The 15,858-nt window shown below is 36.7% G+C and overlaps 1 protein-coding gene across 1 annotated transcript; it reads right to left on the bottom strand.

The window, feature by feature from the left end:
- Nucleotides 1-11,439: 11,439 nt before the first annotated feature.
- LOC139148663 (uncharacterized) lies at nucleotides 11,440-15,642 on the bottom strand. The gene is made up of 3 exons (XM_070720157.1): nucleotides 15,309-15,642; nucleotides 13,910-14,008; nucleotides 11,440-11,799 (listed from the first exon to the last, which is right to left on the bottom strand). The coding sequence occupies exons 1-3, from the start codon at nucleotides 15,618-15,620 to the stop codon at nucleotides 11,638-11,640; spliced, it is 573 nt and encodes a 190-aa protein (XP_070576258.1). The 5' UTR covers nucleotides 15,621-15,642; the 3' UTR covers nucleotides 11,440-11,637.
- Nucleotides 15,643-15,858: the final 216 nt, after the last annotated feature.

Raw genomic sequence — 15,858 nt, 5'->3', positions numbered from 1 at the left:
TCAAAGAGTATATTTGAACAGTACATCTCCCTCTGAACCTTTATAGAGTGCTTGCATCGAGTTTGTTCACACGTAGCAAATTAGTGAAACTGTCATACTTGGAAAACAATCCCTTGATTTGATCAACATATGAATTGTAAGCGTGCGGATGTGCTGTCAGGTCGTGCCGTCTCTAAATTGCACCGTTTTAAGCATTTCCGTAGTTAATTTCTACAGAAAGAAGATATGCCAGTTTATAAACTTGTAAAGAACAAGCCTACTGACTCTGTAGTTAATACTCATTATGGAATGAGTTCTGTAAGTAACCCTACTTCTGACGATATTGACAATTATTATATCATAGCTGTCATTGGCAAGCTCAGTGGCAGCCTTGACCGTATTGACAGTAGTCAAAGAAAACTTCGTGCAGAGGTAAAGAGATCTGCCCGGGCTATTCATGAGGTATTCAATTCAATTCTATTTTATTAAATAATATATATAATTTTTATTCATCCAAAATATAGGCAATTACAAAGTGTGGCTCGAATACAATACATCAAAATATTAAATATCAAAAAGTTCATAGACACAGAACGATACCAGAAACAATCTCATAAAGCAGTTAACGGACCATTTACAATCCGCACAGCGGTGGGAATTCATGAAAACGTTCGCTGGTTGTATTTGATAACCTTTTGATGTTGATGTGACTGCCGAAACTCCCTCAAATACTGCGCCAGTGGGAGGGGGGCTCTCGCTGTTGTAATTTCTAAAATACATTGGTTTAAAGATTCCCAGCACAATACTGCTAGAATTCTTTTTCAGTTGAATATTGCTCCAATGTTGGATTATTGCTCTACCATTTTGGGCTTTAGATCAAAGTCGAAACGTGAGGCAATTCTAAGTTTGGCTATTAGATATATTTTGTTGTCAGCAATGCTTTTTGTATGAGAAAGGAATTTATGTACAACGATTTATGTATACGCTTATTTACTCATACCTTAAAGTTCTGTAAAACTTCTGTTTCTTGTAAGCCCTAGGGCCTCGGTGCTTTGCATGTGTTAATAAAGATCAACCCATGTAAAGTTATGTGTACATCAGCTGTATTTGTGAAAGCTTTGTCAGATGACCGTGGCGGATGTGCTAGAGGTTTGCATGTGGTCAGTTTTACTGAATTTCCATTCGTGTCTATTTAATATTTATAAAGTTATTCACAAAATACTGACCCATGTATGGACAATAGAGGGCTCAGTGAGTGACGTAGTTGGAACGGTACACGATTCTCGCCAAATCTGCAACTTGTTTATTCCTTTCAGTAGTTCTGAAATAGCAAATTTATTTCTAATAGATACAATTTGCTGTTGATTATATTTATTTAACATATGGCACGAATAAATCTTAGACAAATAATTGCAACTTTTAAATTCACCATAAAATTTCTTCCGTGTACATGGGACAAATCGGAACATAGGAGATCGAATATATCTTGCCCGTCACCTGTATTGGAACTCGTTGTACTACCTAGCAATTAGGGAGAGTTACGAACACCAGAACCTCGTAGGTTACCCTGGTATAGCAGTACACATAAATAATACACCGGTCATACGTTAACCTATCCGTAGCCAGTAATGTTTTGTAAAAAAGGACTTACCTGTCAATATATGTCAGTATATGTTGAGGATCCTGAATGACCAATGTATACGTTACTGTTGCTTATATGGTTCTGTCAGTACATGTCATATGTACATTATTCATATGCAGATTTACCCAATCGTGTTACTGACTGGCTAACCATTCTTTATTTATTCGAGTCCCCCAGGGGAAGGAGCATGCAAAGACATTTAAAGGTAAACTTTGTACCGCGTCATTATAATGTGTACGAAAACTATGAGACCCGTTTTTGGCGATCCTGCAGAAAGCCGGTCTTTTATTTGCCATTTTTCGTCCTACTGAAATTTGCATCATATAAATGAAAATTTATACATTCAAGCACAAAGTGGTGAAATTATAGTATAAACTTGTGTCATCGCCATGATCATCGTCATCGTGGTCACCTTCATCATTGAACACGATTGGAACTAATTTGGGATAATTTGATCTTGATATTTTTCAAATTTCTCAAAAATGTTAGGTTCCCTGTTGCTGAATGTCGCAATATTACACATTACTCATAAAAACAAGTGCATAACTGAAAACGAAAAGCAGATAAGCTTACATTTGCAGATTAAACAGACATTACCTCACCAGCCAATTATCCCAAATTAGTTCAAATTGTTATTGTTACAAGGATAAATTGGCTCAGACGACACAGTTCTTCAGATTACCTATATTCAGTTTTATTCATCGACATGGTTAACGAAAAAACTGTAGGACAACATTAACATAATCTATGTAAGAAACTGTCTACAACTATTAATTGAAAGAAAACTCAGAAAGTTCTAAAACTACAAACTCAACTATAAATCAACCAATGCTAAATCAATGACTGTTTCAATACACATCTCTATTTCATGTGATGAAATGTTGATTCACTATACATAGTAGTCTATGAGGAAACTATGAATAATTTTTCCACTACAAAACTAGCTAAATCTGTGTATTTATAGACATGTAATAATTCATTTTAAAGTACTTAGACTAGGGTGGTTAAAAGTTTATATGTGTGCAAGAAATTTGATTTTGGAATTTCACTGAAATGCTGATTCACTATACATGGTCGTCTATGAGTAAACTATAAATTTTTTTTCCAATACAAAGCTCGCTAAATCTGTGTATTTATAGACATTTGATAATTCATTTTAAAGTACTTAGTTAGACAAGGATGGTTAAAAGTTGGTATGCGTGCAAGAAATTGGATTTTGGAATTTCACCGACATGTTGATTCACTATGCATTGGAGTCTATGAGAAAAGTATGAATAATTTTTTTTCACAATGCTAGCCTAACTTAACCTGTGCTTTTATAGGTGTTTGACGGTTGATATAAATGTACTTGATTCAATTAGGGCATTTGAAAGTTTGGATGTGGACAACAATTATGATATTGTAATTTCACCTAAAAGTATAGTTTCATTTTCACGGTAATAGTAGTCTACAGGTAACTGTTAAATATTTGTCCTAACAAAACTTGCTATATCTCTAACATGTTAATCATAGGAATTGTTCATTGGCCTCAGTGAGCTCTATTTACAATAAGACAAGCCTCAGCGCGCCAAATGTTTCAAAAATATTTATCGGCATAGAGTAAAAATAAACTGTCAAATTTTCTTTCTAAAAAAAAGTCTTAAACGTGTATGAATAATATAGAAAAAAGTTCTTTCGTCCATATCATTGCATTTTATTAATGTACCTTTTCATAAAAATAGCATTCATTTGAAATACGTGTCATTAAATATTTGAATGTGTCTGTACAGATAAAGATGACGTGCAACCGTCTTTCTTGATTGAAATAAAAATTCGATGGAATAACGGAAGAAAATAAACGAGAAAAGTATTATTGCAAAAAAGGGCAGAATGTTATGTAATGCTTAATTATAAAATATTCTTTAAACCGTAATGAGAAGATAAACTTTTCAAAAGTTTTGGAAATACCACACTCCCATACTTATTGACGTACACATACACGTGTATTTGATATAAAGGTGCAATGAATGCTGATTATAAGGGAAAAAGAAAAAAAAATCAAGCACACACACAAAAAATATTGAAATGATTAAAAACAAAACCACAAATAGTACTTGCACTACGCCCAAAACAAAAACGAACCACCATCAGGTCTGACTAAAAAGAAAGAGAATCACAATTGAAAGTCGACCGAGATCGCGCCGGCCGCGTTGAGGCTGTAAAGAAACCAAAACGAGGTCAGCTTGGGCAAAAAACCAAAGCGAGGTTACAAAAAAAAAAAAAAAAGAGGTATACCAAAAAAAAAAAAAAAAAACCTCAGTAGAAAAAAATGAGGCCCGTTCGAGAAAAGAAAACAGAGTGGGATACCCGCAGAAAAAGCCCAACATGAAAATTGAATAAAGTCAACGTCATGATTGTTACAGTTTACACACTCGGATGTTGGACAAGATATTTGGAGTATTTCAGCGATAACTCTCAGCTTCTAGTCTTCAATATCATCTCATGGACGTCCAAGTTACCGACACGTCCCATTCTATATTAAACAGTAACCAGTTTTGGTTAAAAGTGGACAAAACACTCGTGATGGTTCGCCAGCGGTCCCCTGGCTCCAATGTACACTCGAGGTGGTAAGCCAGCGGCCGGCGGTCCGTCGCTAGTACAGTAGGCCTACACGCCGGCAACCAGCGATCCCCTCGCTGTAAAGTGTAGGGCCGCCTCTCCCAAACCATAGACAGTCTGTGCCCAAACCCCAACAAAACGATGGCTTGCCGCTAGCCCACGGTTACGTGTGGTTCGATACACAGCGGCCGCCGTGTGGGTATGCATAGTAAAATTGCATACCACTGCCCCAATGGATGTTTACATCCATGATACCACGCAGCGCCCTACATGTAGTTCTGCATGGCAGGGCTGTGTGTTACCGGCGTTACACGGCCTCCCGTATAACGCCGGTAACACACAGCCCTGCCATGCAGAGCTACCAGCGGCCGCTATGTATCGAACCACACGTATCCCGTGGGTTTAGCCTCTGAACGGAGTGCGGCAAAGGCAAAAATACTCGGGCTGAAACACTCCGTTTAAATTCGAGGCAACGTTTTCATTAGTACATGTAGAACGCGAACTCGCCCGACTTGACAAACACTGATCAAGCAGCCGCTATGTCTCTGTATACTGTAGCTCTGGGTGGCAGGGCCGGGCTTAGCTGCAGTACAGTAGCTCGAGGCTTTGCCTGGGTATTTGGGTCGGACGACCCAAATACCCAGGCAAAACCTCGAGCTACTGTACTGCAGCTAGGCCGGGCTGTGAGTTACCGGATACGGCCAGGCCACCCAGAGCTATGTAAAGGCTACTGTAGCCCTGCGTACCGGTGCTGTGTGTTTCGGGCGTTACGTGTAACGCCCGAAACACATAGCACCGTACGCAGGGATAAGGCTACTGCACAAATATCGTAGCTCCATATATTGGACTGTGTGGATATAAAGATTTCTGCAATGGGGATCGACATGTCGTGTATGTGCCGGTCTAGCCCTGCAAGTATAGTGAGAGTGTCTGGCATTGCGAAGGCCGGACACTCTCTCGCCATACTCGTAGTCGTAAGGCTTGTACAGTTGCGTCGGTCGTCTTGTCGAACACGGAAAATGATGGACGTTCTCTCAACACGCGCTAGATTTCTTCAAAACTATTCATCATGATTTGGGTGATCTTTGAGGATAGACGAGGAATTAGCAAACAACGAGGTGGTTTATTATCATGGTATTTGAACCCGATGTACCGGACCACACGTATAAAACTGTGTAGAAATCATGTAGGGCACAAGGCGATGACAGTGCGGCTCGGTGGAAGGCCTGCAGTGAGCTCCCTGCCATACCGCGCCTAAGGCATCGATATGTTCTCAGTGTTGCTATGAAGGGTCATGGGTTGTACGTCTCGCTGGTGATCTGACCTGTGGACAGCCTGAAATTGGCTCAGTTAACTTGACTCTCTGGAACTATTCACTGTTAACTTCGACGTTCTTTAGGTGATATTGCCCACTTCATTTCATCAAGTATGGTTTCAAGTAGAGCAGGGCCCAGCCAAACAGAGCTAGGTTTCAAGATGTCACGTTATCACTGAAATGCTCAATTAATATTTCGTCAAACATTGGAGTATGTGGTGATCGGATTCCCCGCTGTTGGGGATTCATTGATCGAAGGAAACGTGAACCATGAGTTTTTTGAATAAAATAATTGTAATTTCGGGCTTGTTGTTTTTTTTTCTGTGGCGAGTGCTCGTTTTTTTCTTTTTTTTTTTCTTTTTTTCTTTTTATTTTTTTTTGCTGTGGCGAGTCCTCATTTGTTTTTTCTTTCCACAGGCCCACGCGTTTTTTTGTATTTCTGTTCATGGCATTTTTTATTTTTTTCGTTTTTATTTTATTTTATTTTATTTTTTTGTAGATCCACTTTTGTTTAGAGCCATCACTGCCGAATTTTTTCACCGATTTTCTCTCTTTACTGTCAAAGCGGCCGGTGATTCATATTTTATTTTTGATTATCTATAATACGTTTATTATGAGACGTAGCGCTTTTTAATTTTCTTAAGTACATAAATAATTTTATGTACGCATGGCTTTTTGTCTGATTCTTTTATAATTATTTTCTGTATGTGGTTCACGTTTTTATTTTTTGTACTATTTTTTCCGAGTGGTAGTAGTGATTTTTAGTGATTTTCTTGAGAATTTTTTGGACGTACCTCAGTATAACATATTTTTCTTTTTTTTGTGTAAAATCAGCACTAATTGCACCTTTTACACGAACTATTATACGTGTATGTATGTCGATAAGTATGGATGTATGACTTTTTCAAATCGTTGAAAATTGTTTATTTCCTAATTACGCTTAAAAGATTTTTTCTAAAGTTAAAATGAAGTATTAAATGACATTTCTGTCTTTTGGTTTTTAATTATACTTTTCTTACTTATTTCCTTCCTAATGAGACCGAATTTTTATTTCAATTGAGAAAGACAGTTTATTTTTGCACTGAATCGATAAATATTTTTGAAACATTTGGCGCGCCGTAGACAAGCCTCAGAGTTGCCAAGGCAAGATGTTCATATGACAGATAATTATACTTTTGTTCGGATGTACAGTTCAATGACTTTAGAGAATGAAATCATGCAGCGAATCATATTTATCTGCCAGAATATTTCTTAACAGTGCAACTGCTTTTTGACGGGACGCGTACTTATGAAAATTAAGTGACCCCCCCCCCCCCCTCTGAGCTGTTGGAAAAATATATGACCCCCACCTTTGCAGTTTTCAAAGTTAAGGTGAACCCCCGAACTTTTGCCGGCCCACCCCGGCGGTAATAACTGAATGCTCCCTGACTCGCAAAGCTTAGACAGGCATTGTGGTGTGGAAACCTACAATAGTAGTTCTGAACACATTCAGGCATTACTGGGATTTTAAGAGGTGCAAACAGTTGCGCTCTCTCCAGGACAAGAATGTTGTTACGCTGAAATCCCATTGAAATGAAATTTCGAGGTAGTCACTCCTTTCCTTGTGCCTATTTTGTCTATTCTTGTTTATTTATTTATTTATTTCGAACTCCAACACAGATATGATGCAGTTAAAAACCATATACATCCGCACTTACAGGAGGATTTTAGTAAAAAATACAAATAACATGATGTTACAGGACAAGAAAGCAAGTTAAAACAAATGACATGCACAACAAGGAAAAAGTAAAAATTCAAAAACAAACGCTTTTAGCTTTTCTTTTAAAACTCGAAACAGAAATGTTAAAAATTGGTAGACATTGATAAAAAAAATTGTAAATTGCTGGTACCTCAGATGACGAATTCAAAAGGAAAACAGCATGTATTGCACATTAATTCTGATGGACATGAATAAGTGCGAACATAACCAGTAAAAGTTTAATTGCTGTCTGTGTAAATATAATCGTAGGATAAATAGTAAAAAAAGCATTGAAAACCGTCGTGACTTTTTCTGCGCCTCCAACGATTGTAAATCTGTTACTACCATTGAAATTTTTGCAAGTTAGTGTATCGAAATTGATATAGTTTCACTGTTTCGCTATTTTGCATGGACACCTAGATCTATGATATAATTAAACATTCACGCAAAACTAGGGCACACATATAGTTGTTGCCTTACTTTTCTCCACGAATGACTCTTTTATGGTGTCACATTTTAATGAGTTGTAGCAATCTTTATGATTTAATGTCTTTCACCAATACTGGCAATATTTAGGGTCTGCATTCTGGTTTCTTTTATCCTCGTAAAAATGCTAAAAAGACAACAAAAGGGGCAACAAAAGTACTTATTTATTACCATAGGCATACTGAAAGCAAATCCTCCTAGGTTTCCTTTTTTGCGCATAATTTTGTACATTCCGATAAATTTACATTGTTGCTGCCAGATATAGAATTCCCCAAAAAATCCATAAGCGTTTTGCACTGTTAAATTAAGAAAATACAAAAAGAAAAAGAAAGCAGCAGAAGAGAGCCTAGGTGACGTTTTAACATAATCCCAGTTTATATCCATTTGATATCACCTCACTGTAAATATAGTTCAAAACTTCTGCATGACAATGTATATTTCTGACAAATGAAAACTTCAGCACACCAGTTATTCATTCAATGTTTTCTTATTTATTAAATATTCCATCTAATTGTCCACCATATAGCACGAAACTGAATTGAGCAGTCATGGTAAATGTGATAACCCAAAAACAATGGCAATCATGGTAGTCTTAGGCTGTCGTAAATTATTTTCATAACGTTCATGCTGCAATTCTTTCATAATTATCATTTGACTTTATATTGAGAACAGCTTCTCTACTCTTTTGTGTTTTGCATCAATCGATTACCATACGGCTTTAATAAACAAGGGTACAGATATTGTTCAAAATTATTAAGGTATCATGTTCGATTTCAACCTAATTATTTTAGCTTACTTCAGCTCCGGCTCCATTATTATAGAATACATTGTATATTTAGCCATCAATTGCAGCCTAATAAAGTTAATAAAATCTAAACAATCCATTTTGATGATTGTATATCCCTTCGGTAGACTTACATTATTGGAGGTCTTCTACCGAACCTCTTTTCTACTAGCTATTTCTGTTTGCTTCTTTGGGAATGTGAAGATTCGACAGCGAAAAGACACATGCCAAAAAGCCAGTAAGAAACCCACGAACTATCCCTGAAACATATCAGTCAGAATTTAGACATCTCCATTGAAAGGGAGTCAAGCGGATGCACCATCTGAGAAATAGAGTGTGACTCAGTTCGGACTGATTCAAATAAGATGTGTACGAAATATAGATATGCATTTTGTCATATCAAAACAAATAGTATGTACACCTCAGAGGAGCATAGATCTCATTGAGATGTCAACTGTTTTGCTTGTTTTAACATCTGTTTCTAATAATGAAAATCTTAAAATATATGTGTAAAGTACCCACCCTTTGTCTTATTTTGTCACTATTGAGTTGCCGGACTCGAAATAATGCTGGTCTGCCTGTCCCGGGCAGATATTTTGAGGCCTTAGATAGGTAGTTTTGAAAATCACTTTTGCATTTGGACAGGTGGAATTTTCAGCCCTCAATCAAAATTGCAATCTTTTTCCTCTACCGTATATGTGAAATTTAAATCCATGTAAAGTTAGAAATGTTTGAAACCAAGAACTTGACATTCAAAGATTGAAAAAATAAATAAGATCAACGATCATTTCAACACTCTTGATAGGAGGCAGCCATATTGAAATACTCAAAATTACACTGTTGACGACGCGTTTTACTTATTAACAATTAACCATAATTAACAACAATGAACGTTGTCAATCAACATAATTAGCATTTTCCCAGTAATATCAGCTATCATAGAACACCGAGACTGAGTATGTTCAATATGGTTGCCAACCTATCAAAAGAGGTGTTACAGTGGTTTGCGTTGACCCATTGGTAAAAGACAAACTAAATATATTGTCTAAATTGAGGTGTTATCAACACTGTCCGGCATAACTATCAGCTAGGTGGTAAAATGAGTCGATCATTAAAGGAATCGACTCTGCAAAAGTCGAAACATTGTCTAGCAGGAGGTCAGACGTAGTCAAAACAACACCACCATATATGTCCAAGCACTGTCCAAGTCATATCACTTGCTTTCAGGTGTATTTGCTTTGACTACGTCTAACTTCCTATAAGACAATGTTTAAAGTTTGGCAGAGTTGATTTCACTGTAAGTGCCATTCCACAGGGGTTTTTACATGGTTTTTGTCAGGGGTTTTTACATGGTTATTACCGATCTCTTATGTTTGAAAGTGGTAAAAAATGTATTCCTTTCTAAAGGGACAAAACGGCGGTTCGTCAACACAGCAACAACGTTCAATAAGTGATTATTACCCTTATTTCTATATTCTATTCTGTTTTCTATTTTCTAAATCGGAATATTGTCGCAATGTACCATGAATTGTGATCACACCCATTGAAATGAAGACAGAGTATCCGCTAGGCGACTGATGCCGTATGTTGTGGGTTCGAACCCGATTGAAAACTAGCCGTATGAAACACTCCTCAATACTAATCCAGATTCCTGGAAACAATTCATCACTTCAAACATCCGAAATGAAGAAAACTATGATATTTTAGACTTTGAGAATTATTGTTTGACAAAAGGCGATGTCAAAACGAAGTCACTTTATCGGAAATTAGTTGATAAGAAATGGCATGCAGTCAAGAGTCAAATTGGTCAAAAATGGGCTGAGAATCTAACTCTCACTGACACTTACAAAGCTACTTTACCCAGTCGTCTTAATTCAACAGAAATTGTTAGAAATTCAGTTAATGATTTAAATTGGAAGATTTTCAATAGAGGCCTAGTCACAGGAAGCTTGACCAAACTTTCAATTTAAGTGATGGGAAAGGCCGTATTTGTGGCCAAGAAAATACACTGCAACACATCTTATTTGAGTGTAAGTGTGTAAAAGAAATCCGGCAGAAATGTATAAATTTTCTTTCTTTGTCAGAAAACGCAACTTTGATATCACTTGTAAGATGATGAACAAAGCTGAGGATTTTATCACAAGTTTCCAAGTCTAATAAGACATGAAGGAGAAGAATGCATCCTGAATACATTTATATGATGATCTTTTTAGTTCAATGGCTGATTTTTGGGGGTTTTGTCAGACAAGTTGCATTGTAACTTTAGCACATTCACAGTTATGTAAATGTGTTTGGTTTGCGACTTTCTTGAAATAAATTTATTTTTTAAAAAAATGGGTGAGCGTTTATCAAAATAATAGGGAGAGAGAATGGCATGATAAATTTACATCGAATCGACCGTTTGCTAATAGTTGGATAGTTGGATACAATTTGCTGTTTGTTGGATGTATTTCTCTGTTTTATTTTTTGGTTTGTTTACTTCTTCATATCTTCATTTCACTATTTTGTCACTTCGCTGTTTCACCATTTCGCATAATTTATTAGCCCTTGCATGCAGGAGTTCATTTTAAAGTTTGTGGAATAAATACATTACTGAGATCACTAGGATGGCGGCCATTTTCATTTTCAAGTGCTGGTAAATATTGAGTAATTTGTTTCATGTTTAACCCTCAATTTTGTTCTTGATTTGATTTTGTCCGTGTAATGACAATTGTCATTGGGTAAACTTCAACATCTAATCAACACCCATCTTATATTTTACTTTAAAGTCTCTTGGGAGTCATCGATCTGCAGAGAGTGATATCTACAATAAAATGCTCTTAACGTTTTCATCAGTAAAGAAAATGCCCGTAATTAGAATGAAAATATGACAATACAATCACCAATATGCTCGCAAATAGATTGATAATGTTTTATTGTCTATAGCAAGACGTGGTACAATGCAAGTTTCAAAATAAGCAATAGTGTAGGCTGAAAAATGTGATTTGATGTCAGACCATCGGATACCTTGGTCACATTCAAATGACTGGAGCTCTGTCTTCGTTATCTCACTGGAGAGCGATGCAACAACACAAACAGTAGAGAAGTTATGTTGCTTATTCTACCATAGGAATTTCAGGGTGATAGTCTTTACAATAGTAATAGTCGGTAACTCCACGTCGCTCGTAGGAGCAGTACACGACGGGACTTGAATACGTCACGTTCGCGCCTTCCGGTTGTCCGAAGTAAAGCCCCTTGGTTAGACGGTCAGGACAGTCCTGGATCCAAAAAGACAGAGAGTATAACATATTTGTAAAAGACTTTCAAACAGAGTGACTGACGATCATGAAACCAAATTTTCATTTAGTCGCTGGGTACTGTTCAGACAAAATCATGTGACATTTGAACTCTTAAAGAAGGCGGCAGAGAGCAGAAACTTTTGAAACCGTTACAATCGTATTACTGTTATCTTCTTCCTCCAATGATATCGTATGATACCGCAATATTCTCATTAGTGTGGCATTTTGGTATTTTGCACAAGTTTTACTTGATAATGGTATAATGGCATGTTAGGACTTCATCATAGTGCCCGTATCAAATATTTACAACACACACTTCATTTAACTTTCAGTAACACAAAGCAAAAAAGTACCTAAAGTTGTTATACCATCGACAATTTGACTAAATATTTTACTTTAAGCGAAAAACGCACAGTCCCGTGTAACAACTTTGATTGTCATATCATTTTCCATATAAAAAAAATCTTAGACCGTATCTTGCAGCTTTTTGTTGTTTGAGTAAGAAGTTGTTTGCAAATTACATCACAAGATCCTTGTTTAAACTTTGAAAGCAGCAATACATGACTCATTTCTGTTTAAATGGTTTTATATCAATATTTACGGTATTTATAATATGTTAGGGCCACATTTCTTTTAAAGTGGAACGCGCCTTTAAACTGAAAGATTTAGCTTTCCGGTCAAATATTCTCCCACGGAAACTCTAAACAATCTGTTTCTAAATAAGGAATAGAAAATGGGTCAGTGTGTAAATGTTCCTATTTATTTACAGAAACAAATAATCTAAATTTACCAATATTCAAAATACAGTTAACCACTGTCCTGATATTATCTCTATTTTGAGTTAAAATGTATTTTCGATTCTCGCTAAAACTAACCGATGAAAATTTCATATCCGACGTGATTCAAAATGGTTTCGTATTCAACAAGCTTCAAAACGGGTCCACACAAGCAGCGCAGCAACCGATTATCGTAAAACAACGGGATTCCGATGGCACACTGTGCCTAAAAGAGTTCTTGTCATATACCTACACAAGTACACCGGTGATCATCAACGTCCCATCAGAGCGCAGCGTTCTAAATTGAAGTATTCGTAATTACGCATGAATTGACAAAGCATTTTACAACTGTTTTTGTTTGTGGTAATCTTTGTCCGGAAATTTACATTGTTGGTACGAGAAATAATACAACTTTCGAGTAATTAATAATAAGCTATAGCAATGACGAAACCTGTCATGCCGGATTTGCATTAACACCAATGAATATGATATATGTCACACACTAAACGCTGTTAGAAATTTCACTACTTGTCCGCAGTACAGATACTCGACTAGTTTTCTAAATTGAAGTACTCAAAATTACGCATGTATGGAAAAGTGATTTACCAACTGTATTTGTTTATACAAATCACTGTCTGAAAATATAAGATTGGCGAGAGAATGTTACAACTTTCGACTTAATATTAAGCTATTGATACGACTAAACCTTTCGTTCCGGATCTGCATTAAAATCAACGAATATAATACACCCGTGGCAGTTTAGTGTTGATCAAGGCTACTTGACACAGACAGAAATTCTGCTTGTACAAAGGCAAAGCTAGTTCTGTCTGGGGTTGTAAATGAGAGTTTACGATTGGCACCCTGTGTTCAAGATTGAGATACAATGTAACATTACCATGCACTGGTCCATGTACAAGTCTTGTTTATTTCAATTTCCCCGGACACACTGTCTACATGGAATACACAATTTTACTTGATGCTATAGCAGTGAGCTCATAAAAGTGTGTTGCCTCAATAAACCAATTATCAAGTAGTTTCTTTCATGAATGGAAGTGGTATCCTATGTCTCAATTTTTTAACACCGGGTGCCAATCGTTAGCTCTCATTTACAACCCTTGGCAGGGTCTGTTTTGTCTTTATACAAGCAGAATTTCTGTCTGTATGAAATAGGCTTGATCAACACTAAACTGGCCACGGGTGAACACTGTTAGAAATTTTACTACTGTCCAAATTACAATTACTGGAAGAGTTTTAGTATCACGCACATATACTGATGAAAATTTATAAATAAAATGTTATAGGGGTGAACTTACATCAACCGGATTGCATATCGCTTCAAGCATGTCACCCTTGTAGTAGTTCAGGATGCATATTACGCAATCATCATTTCCTTCGTCAGGCAAAAGTTCACCCTGCAATTGAGCAGGAAATAACACCAATGAATTTATCTATGTGATATGGAATTGTTCTGGTTATACGAAACTATTTCCTTTACTCTACTCGTCTATGCTATCAAGTAAATATATTCAGCCACATACTAAGATTTTCACAGGGACTTTCACAGAAAATGTACACAGACAAACAAAAGAGTTAGAAAAAAAAACCAAAAAGACAAAAAGACTGCGCACATATACAAAGAAACACCATAATATATAAAATACAAAAACCCGTTCTGCGATATTGTCGAGTAAGAAGCACATGTATAGAGGGCTGGATATTGACTCTGCCATACATTCCCAGGCATCGAAAAAACAAGCAGTGGGAAAACAAGGTGCAATTAGATACACACGGAAACGATGGTAGAGTTGACTTTTCAGCTCCTCAGATTCAGATCCTCAGCTCCTCAGATCCCTTCAGATTCAGATCTCAGATCTCAGATCCTATAACTTCAGACGCAGATTCGAATTTACAAGCCTTTTACAATACCCGTATTAAAAGTATGATTACAATATTTAAAATAATAATTTGAATATGTGTACAAGGCAGGTATGAAAACCAAAAAAATGTCTACATAAACGTTTTCGCTCAGCAAGTTTCAACGAGCACGGGTTTACAATTACAGATTACCTAACTTGCTTCTTCCGACCCCTGAATTCCTGATCTAGCCTGGGGTCACTGGCCTCCAACATTGATTAGTTATATTCCCTCGCCATCAACATTAAGAACGATGCTAAAATATGGATAGTCGATAGCCGGCATTTACATGATCGTCGTAGTCTTGATCGTTCGATCGCTGGTGTGTTTATCTCTATGTATTGACTACAGAGGGCGTATGTCGGCACTGACCCCTGGCATTTGAACGTTGACTGATTGCCTACACACTAGATCACATAACAAGTGGAATCATTGCGCACCCTGTCTTCGACTGATGACGTTCCGATTCTGAGATCGAAGTTTTTAAGTTCAAGATTCAAGATAGAAATACAATAATTTCTAAAGCCTTTTAAAATCTAAATTATATTTTATCTATCAGTATATTACATCAAACTTTGAAAGTTGTGAAATTTTAATTCCGAATTTGCGTCTGAAGTTATAGGATCTGAGATCTGAATCTGAAGGGATCTGAGGATCTGAGGATCTGAAAAGTCAACTCTACACGAAAACGATTTCATAACGGTTCGGCAAAACATGCATAAAGATGTAAAATAGGAAACATATGGCAGGTCAATTATAACATTGTATCTCTATTGATATTTTGAATAGCGTGTTTACCAAATCGATCGTGTCTACTTGATCCACTAGCACTCCAATCAGACGGAAAGTATGAGTGTTTTCTATGAAAGGACCAATGTCATCGTATACATAGAATATCTTCACCGGTGTTTCATTTTCAATAAGTTTAGGTATCTCCATTACTTCTTCGAGACAGTCAACACCCTGTGTAATAAACACGTTCCATATGGCGTTGTCGTACGACCTTATGTTTGCAAAGGTGCACACCCATGGGGAAGAGTGAAACGCTCCATCCTTGGCGCCAATCTCGGCCGCAAGAAATGCGCAAAGTATGACGATGATGGATTTCATTGTTGTTCTTTGAAATTAAAAGTGCTGTACAAATATAAGAAAATGAATGCATATATTTGCTTAATATGTATTTCTTGAATGGACTTGCATGCATGAGTTTATTCGTGATTATCCAAGGAACATAAAGGAATAATGATTATATATTAGGTGAAATGTGTATGGTCCGGAAAAACATTCATTTTTTCCATGCTTTTTGGCAGTAGGCGATCGCTCAATGGAAAAATCCAAGGACTACAGA

This window comes from Ptychodera flava, chromosome 13 (genome assembly GCF_041260155.1).
Source record: "Ptychodera flava strain L36383 chromosome 13, AS_Pfla_20210202, whole genome shotgun sequence".
In the NCBI taxonomy this organism is placed as follows: domain Eukaryota; kingdom Metazoa; phylum Hemichordata; class Enteropneusta; family Ptychoderidae; genus Ptychodera; species Ptychodera flava.
The sequence above is the reverse complement of the archived record's forward strand: the minus strand, read 5'-3'. Positions and strand labels throughout refer to the sequence as shown.

Coding starts and splice junctions, on each gene's coding strand:
- LOC139148663 (XM_070720157.1), bottom strand. CDS start 15,620: ATGAAATCCATCATCGTCATACTTTGCGCATTTCTTGCGGCCGAGATT. Junction 14,009..15,308: donor AAGTAGACACGATCGATTTG/GTAAACACGCTA, acceptor GCTCAATTGCAG/GGTGAACTTTTGCCTGACGA. Junction 11,800..13,909: donor CGATATGCAATCCGGTTGAT/GTAAGTTCACCC, acceptor TTTTGGATCCAG/GACTGTCCTGACCGTCTAAC.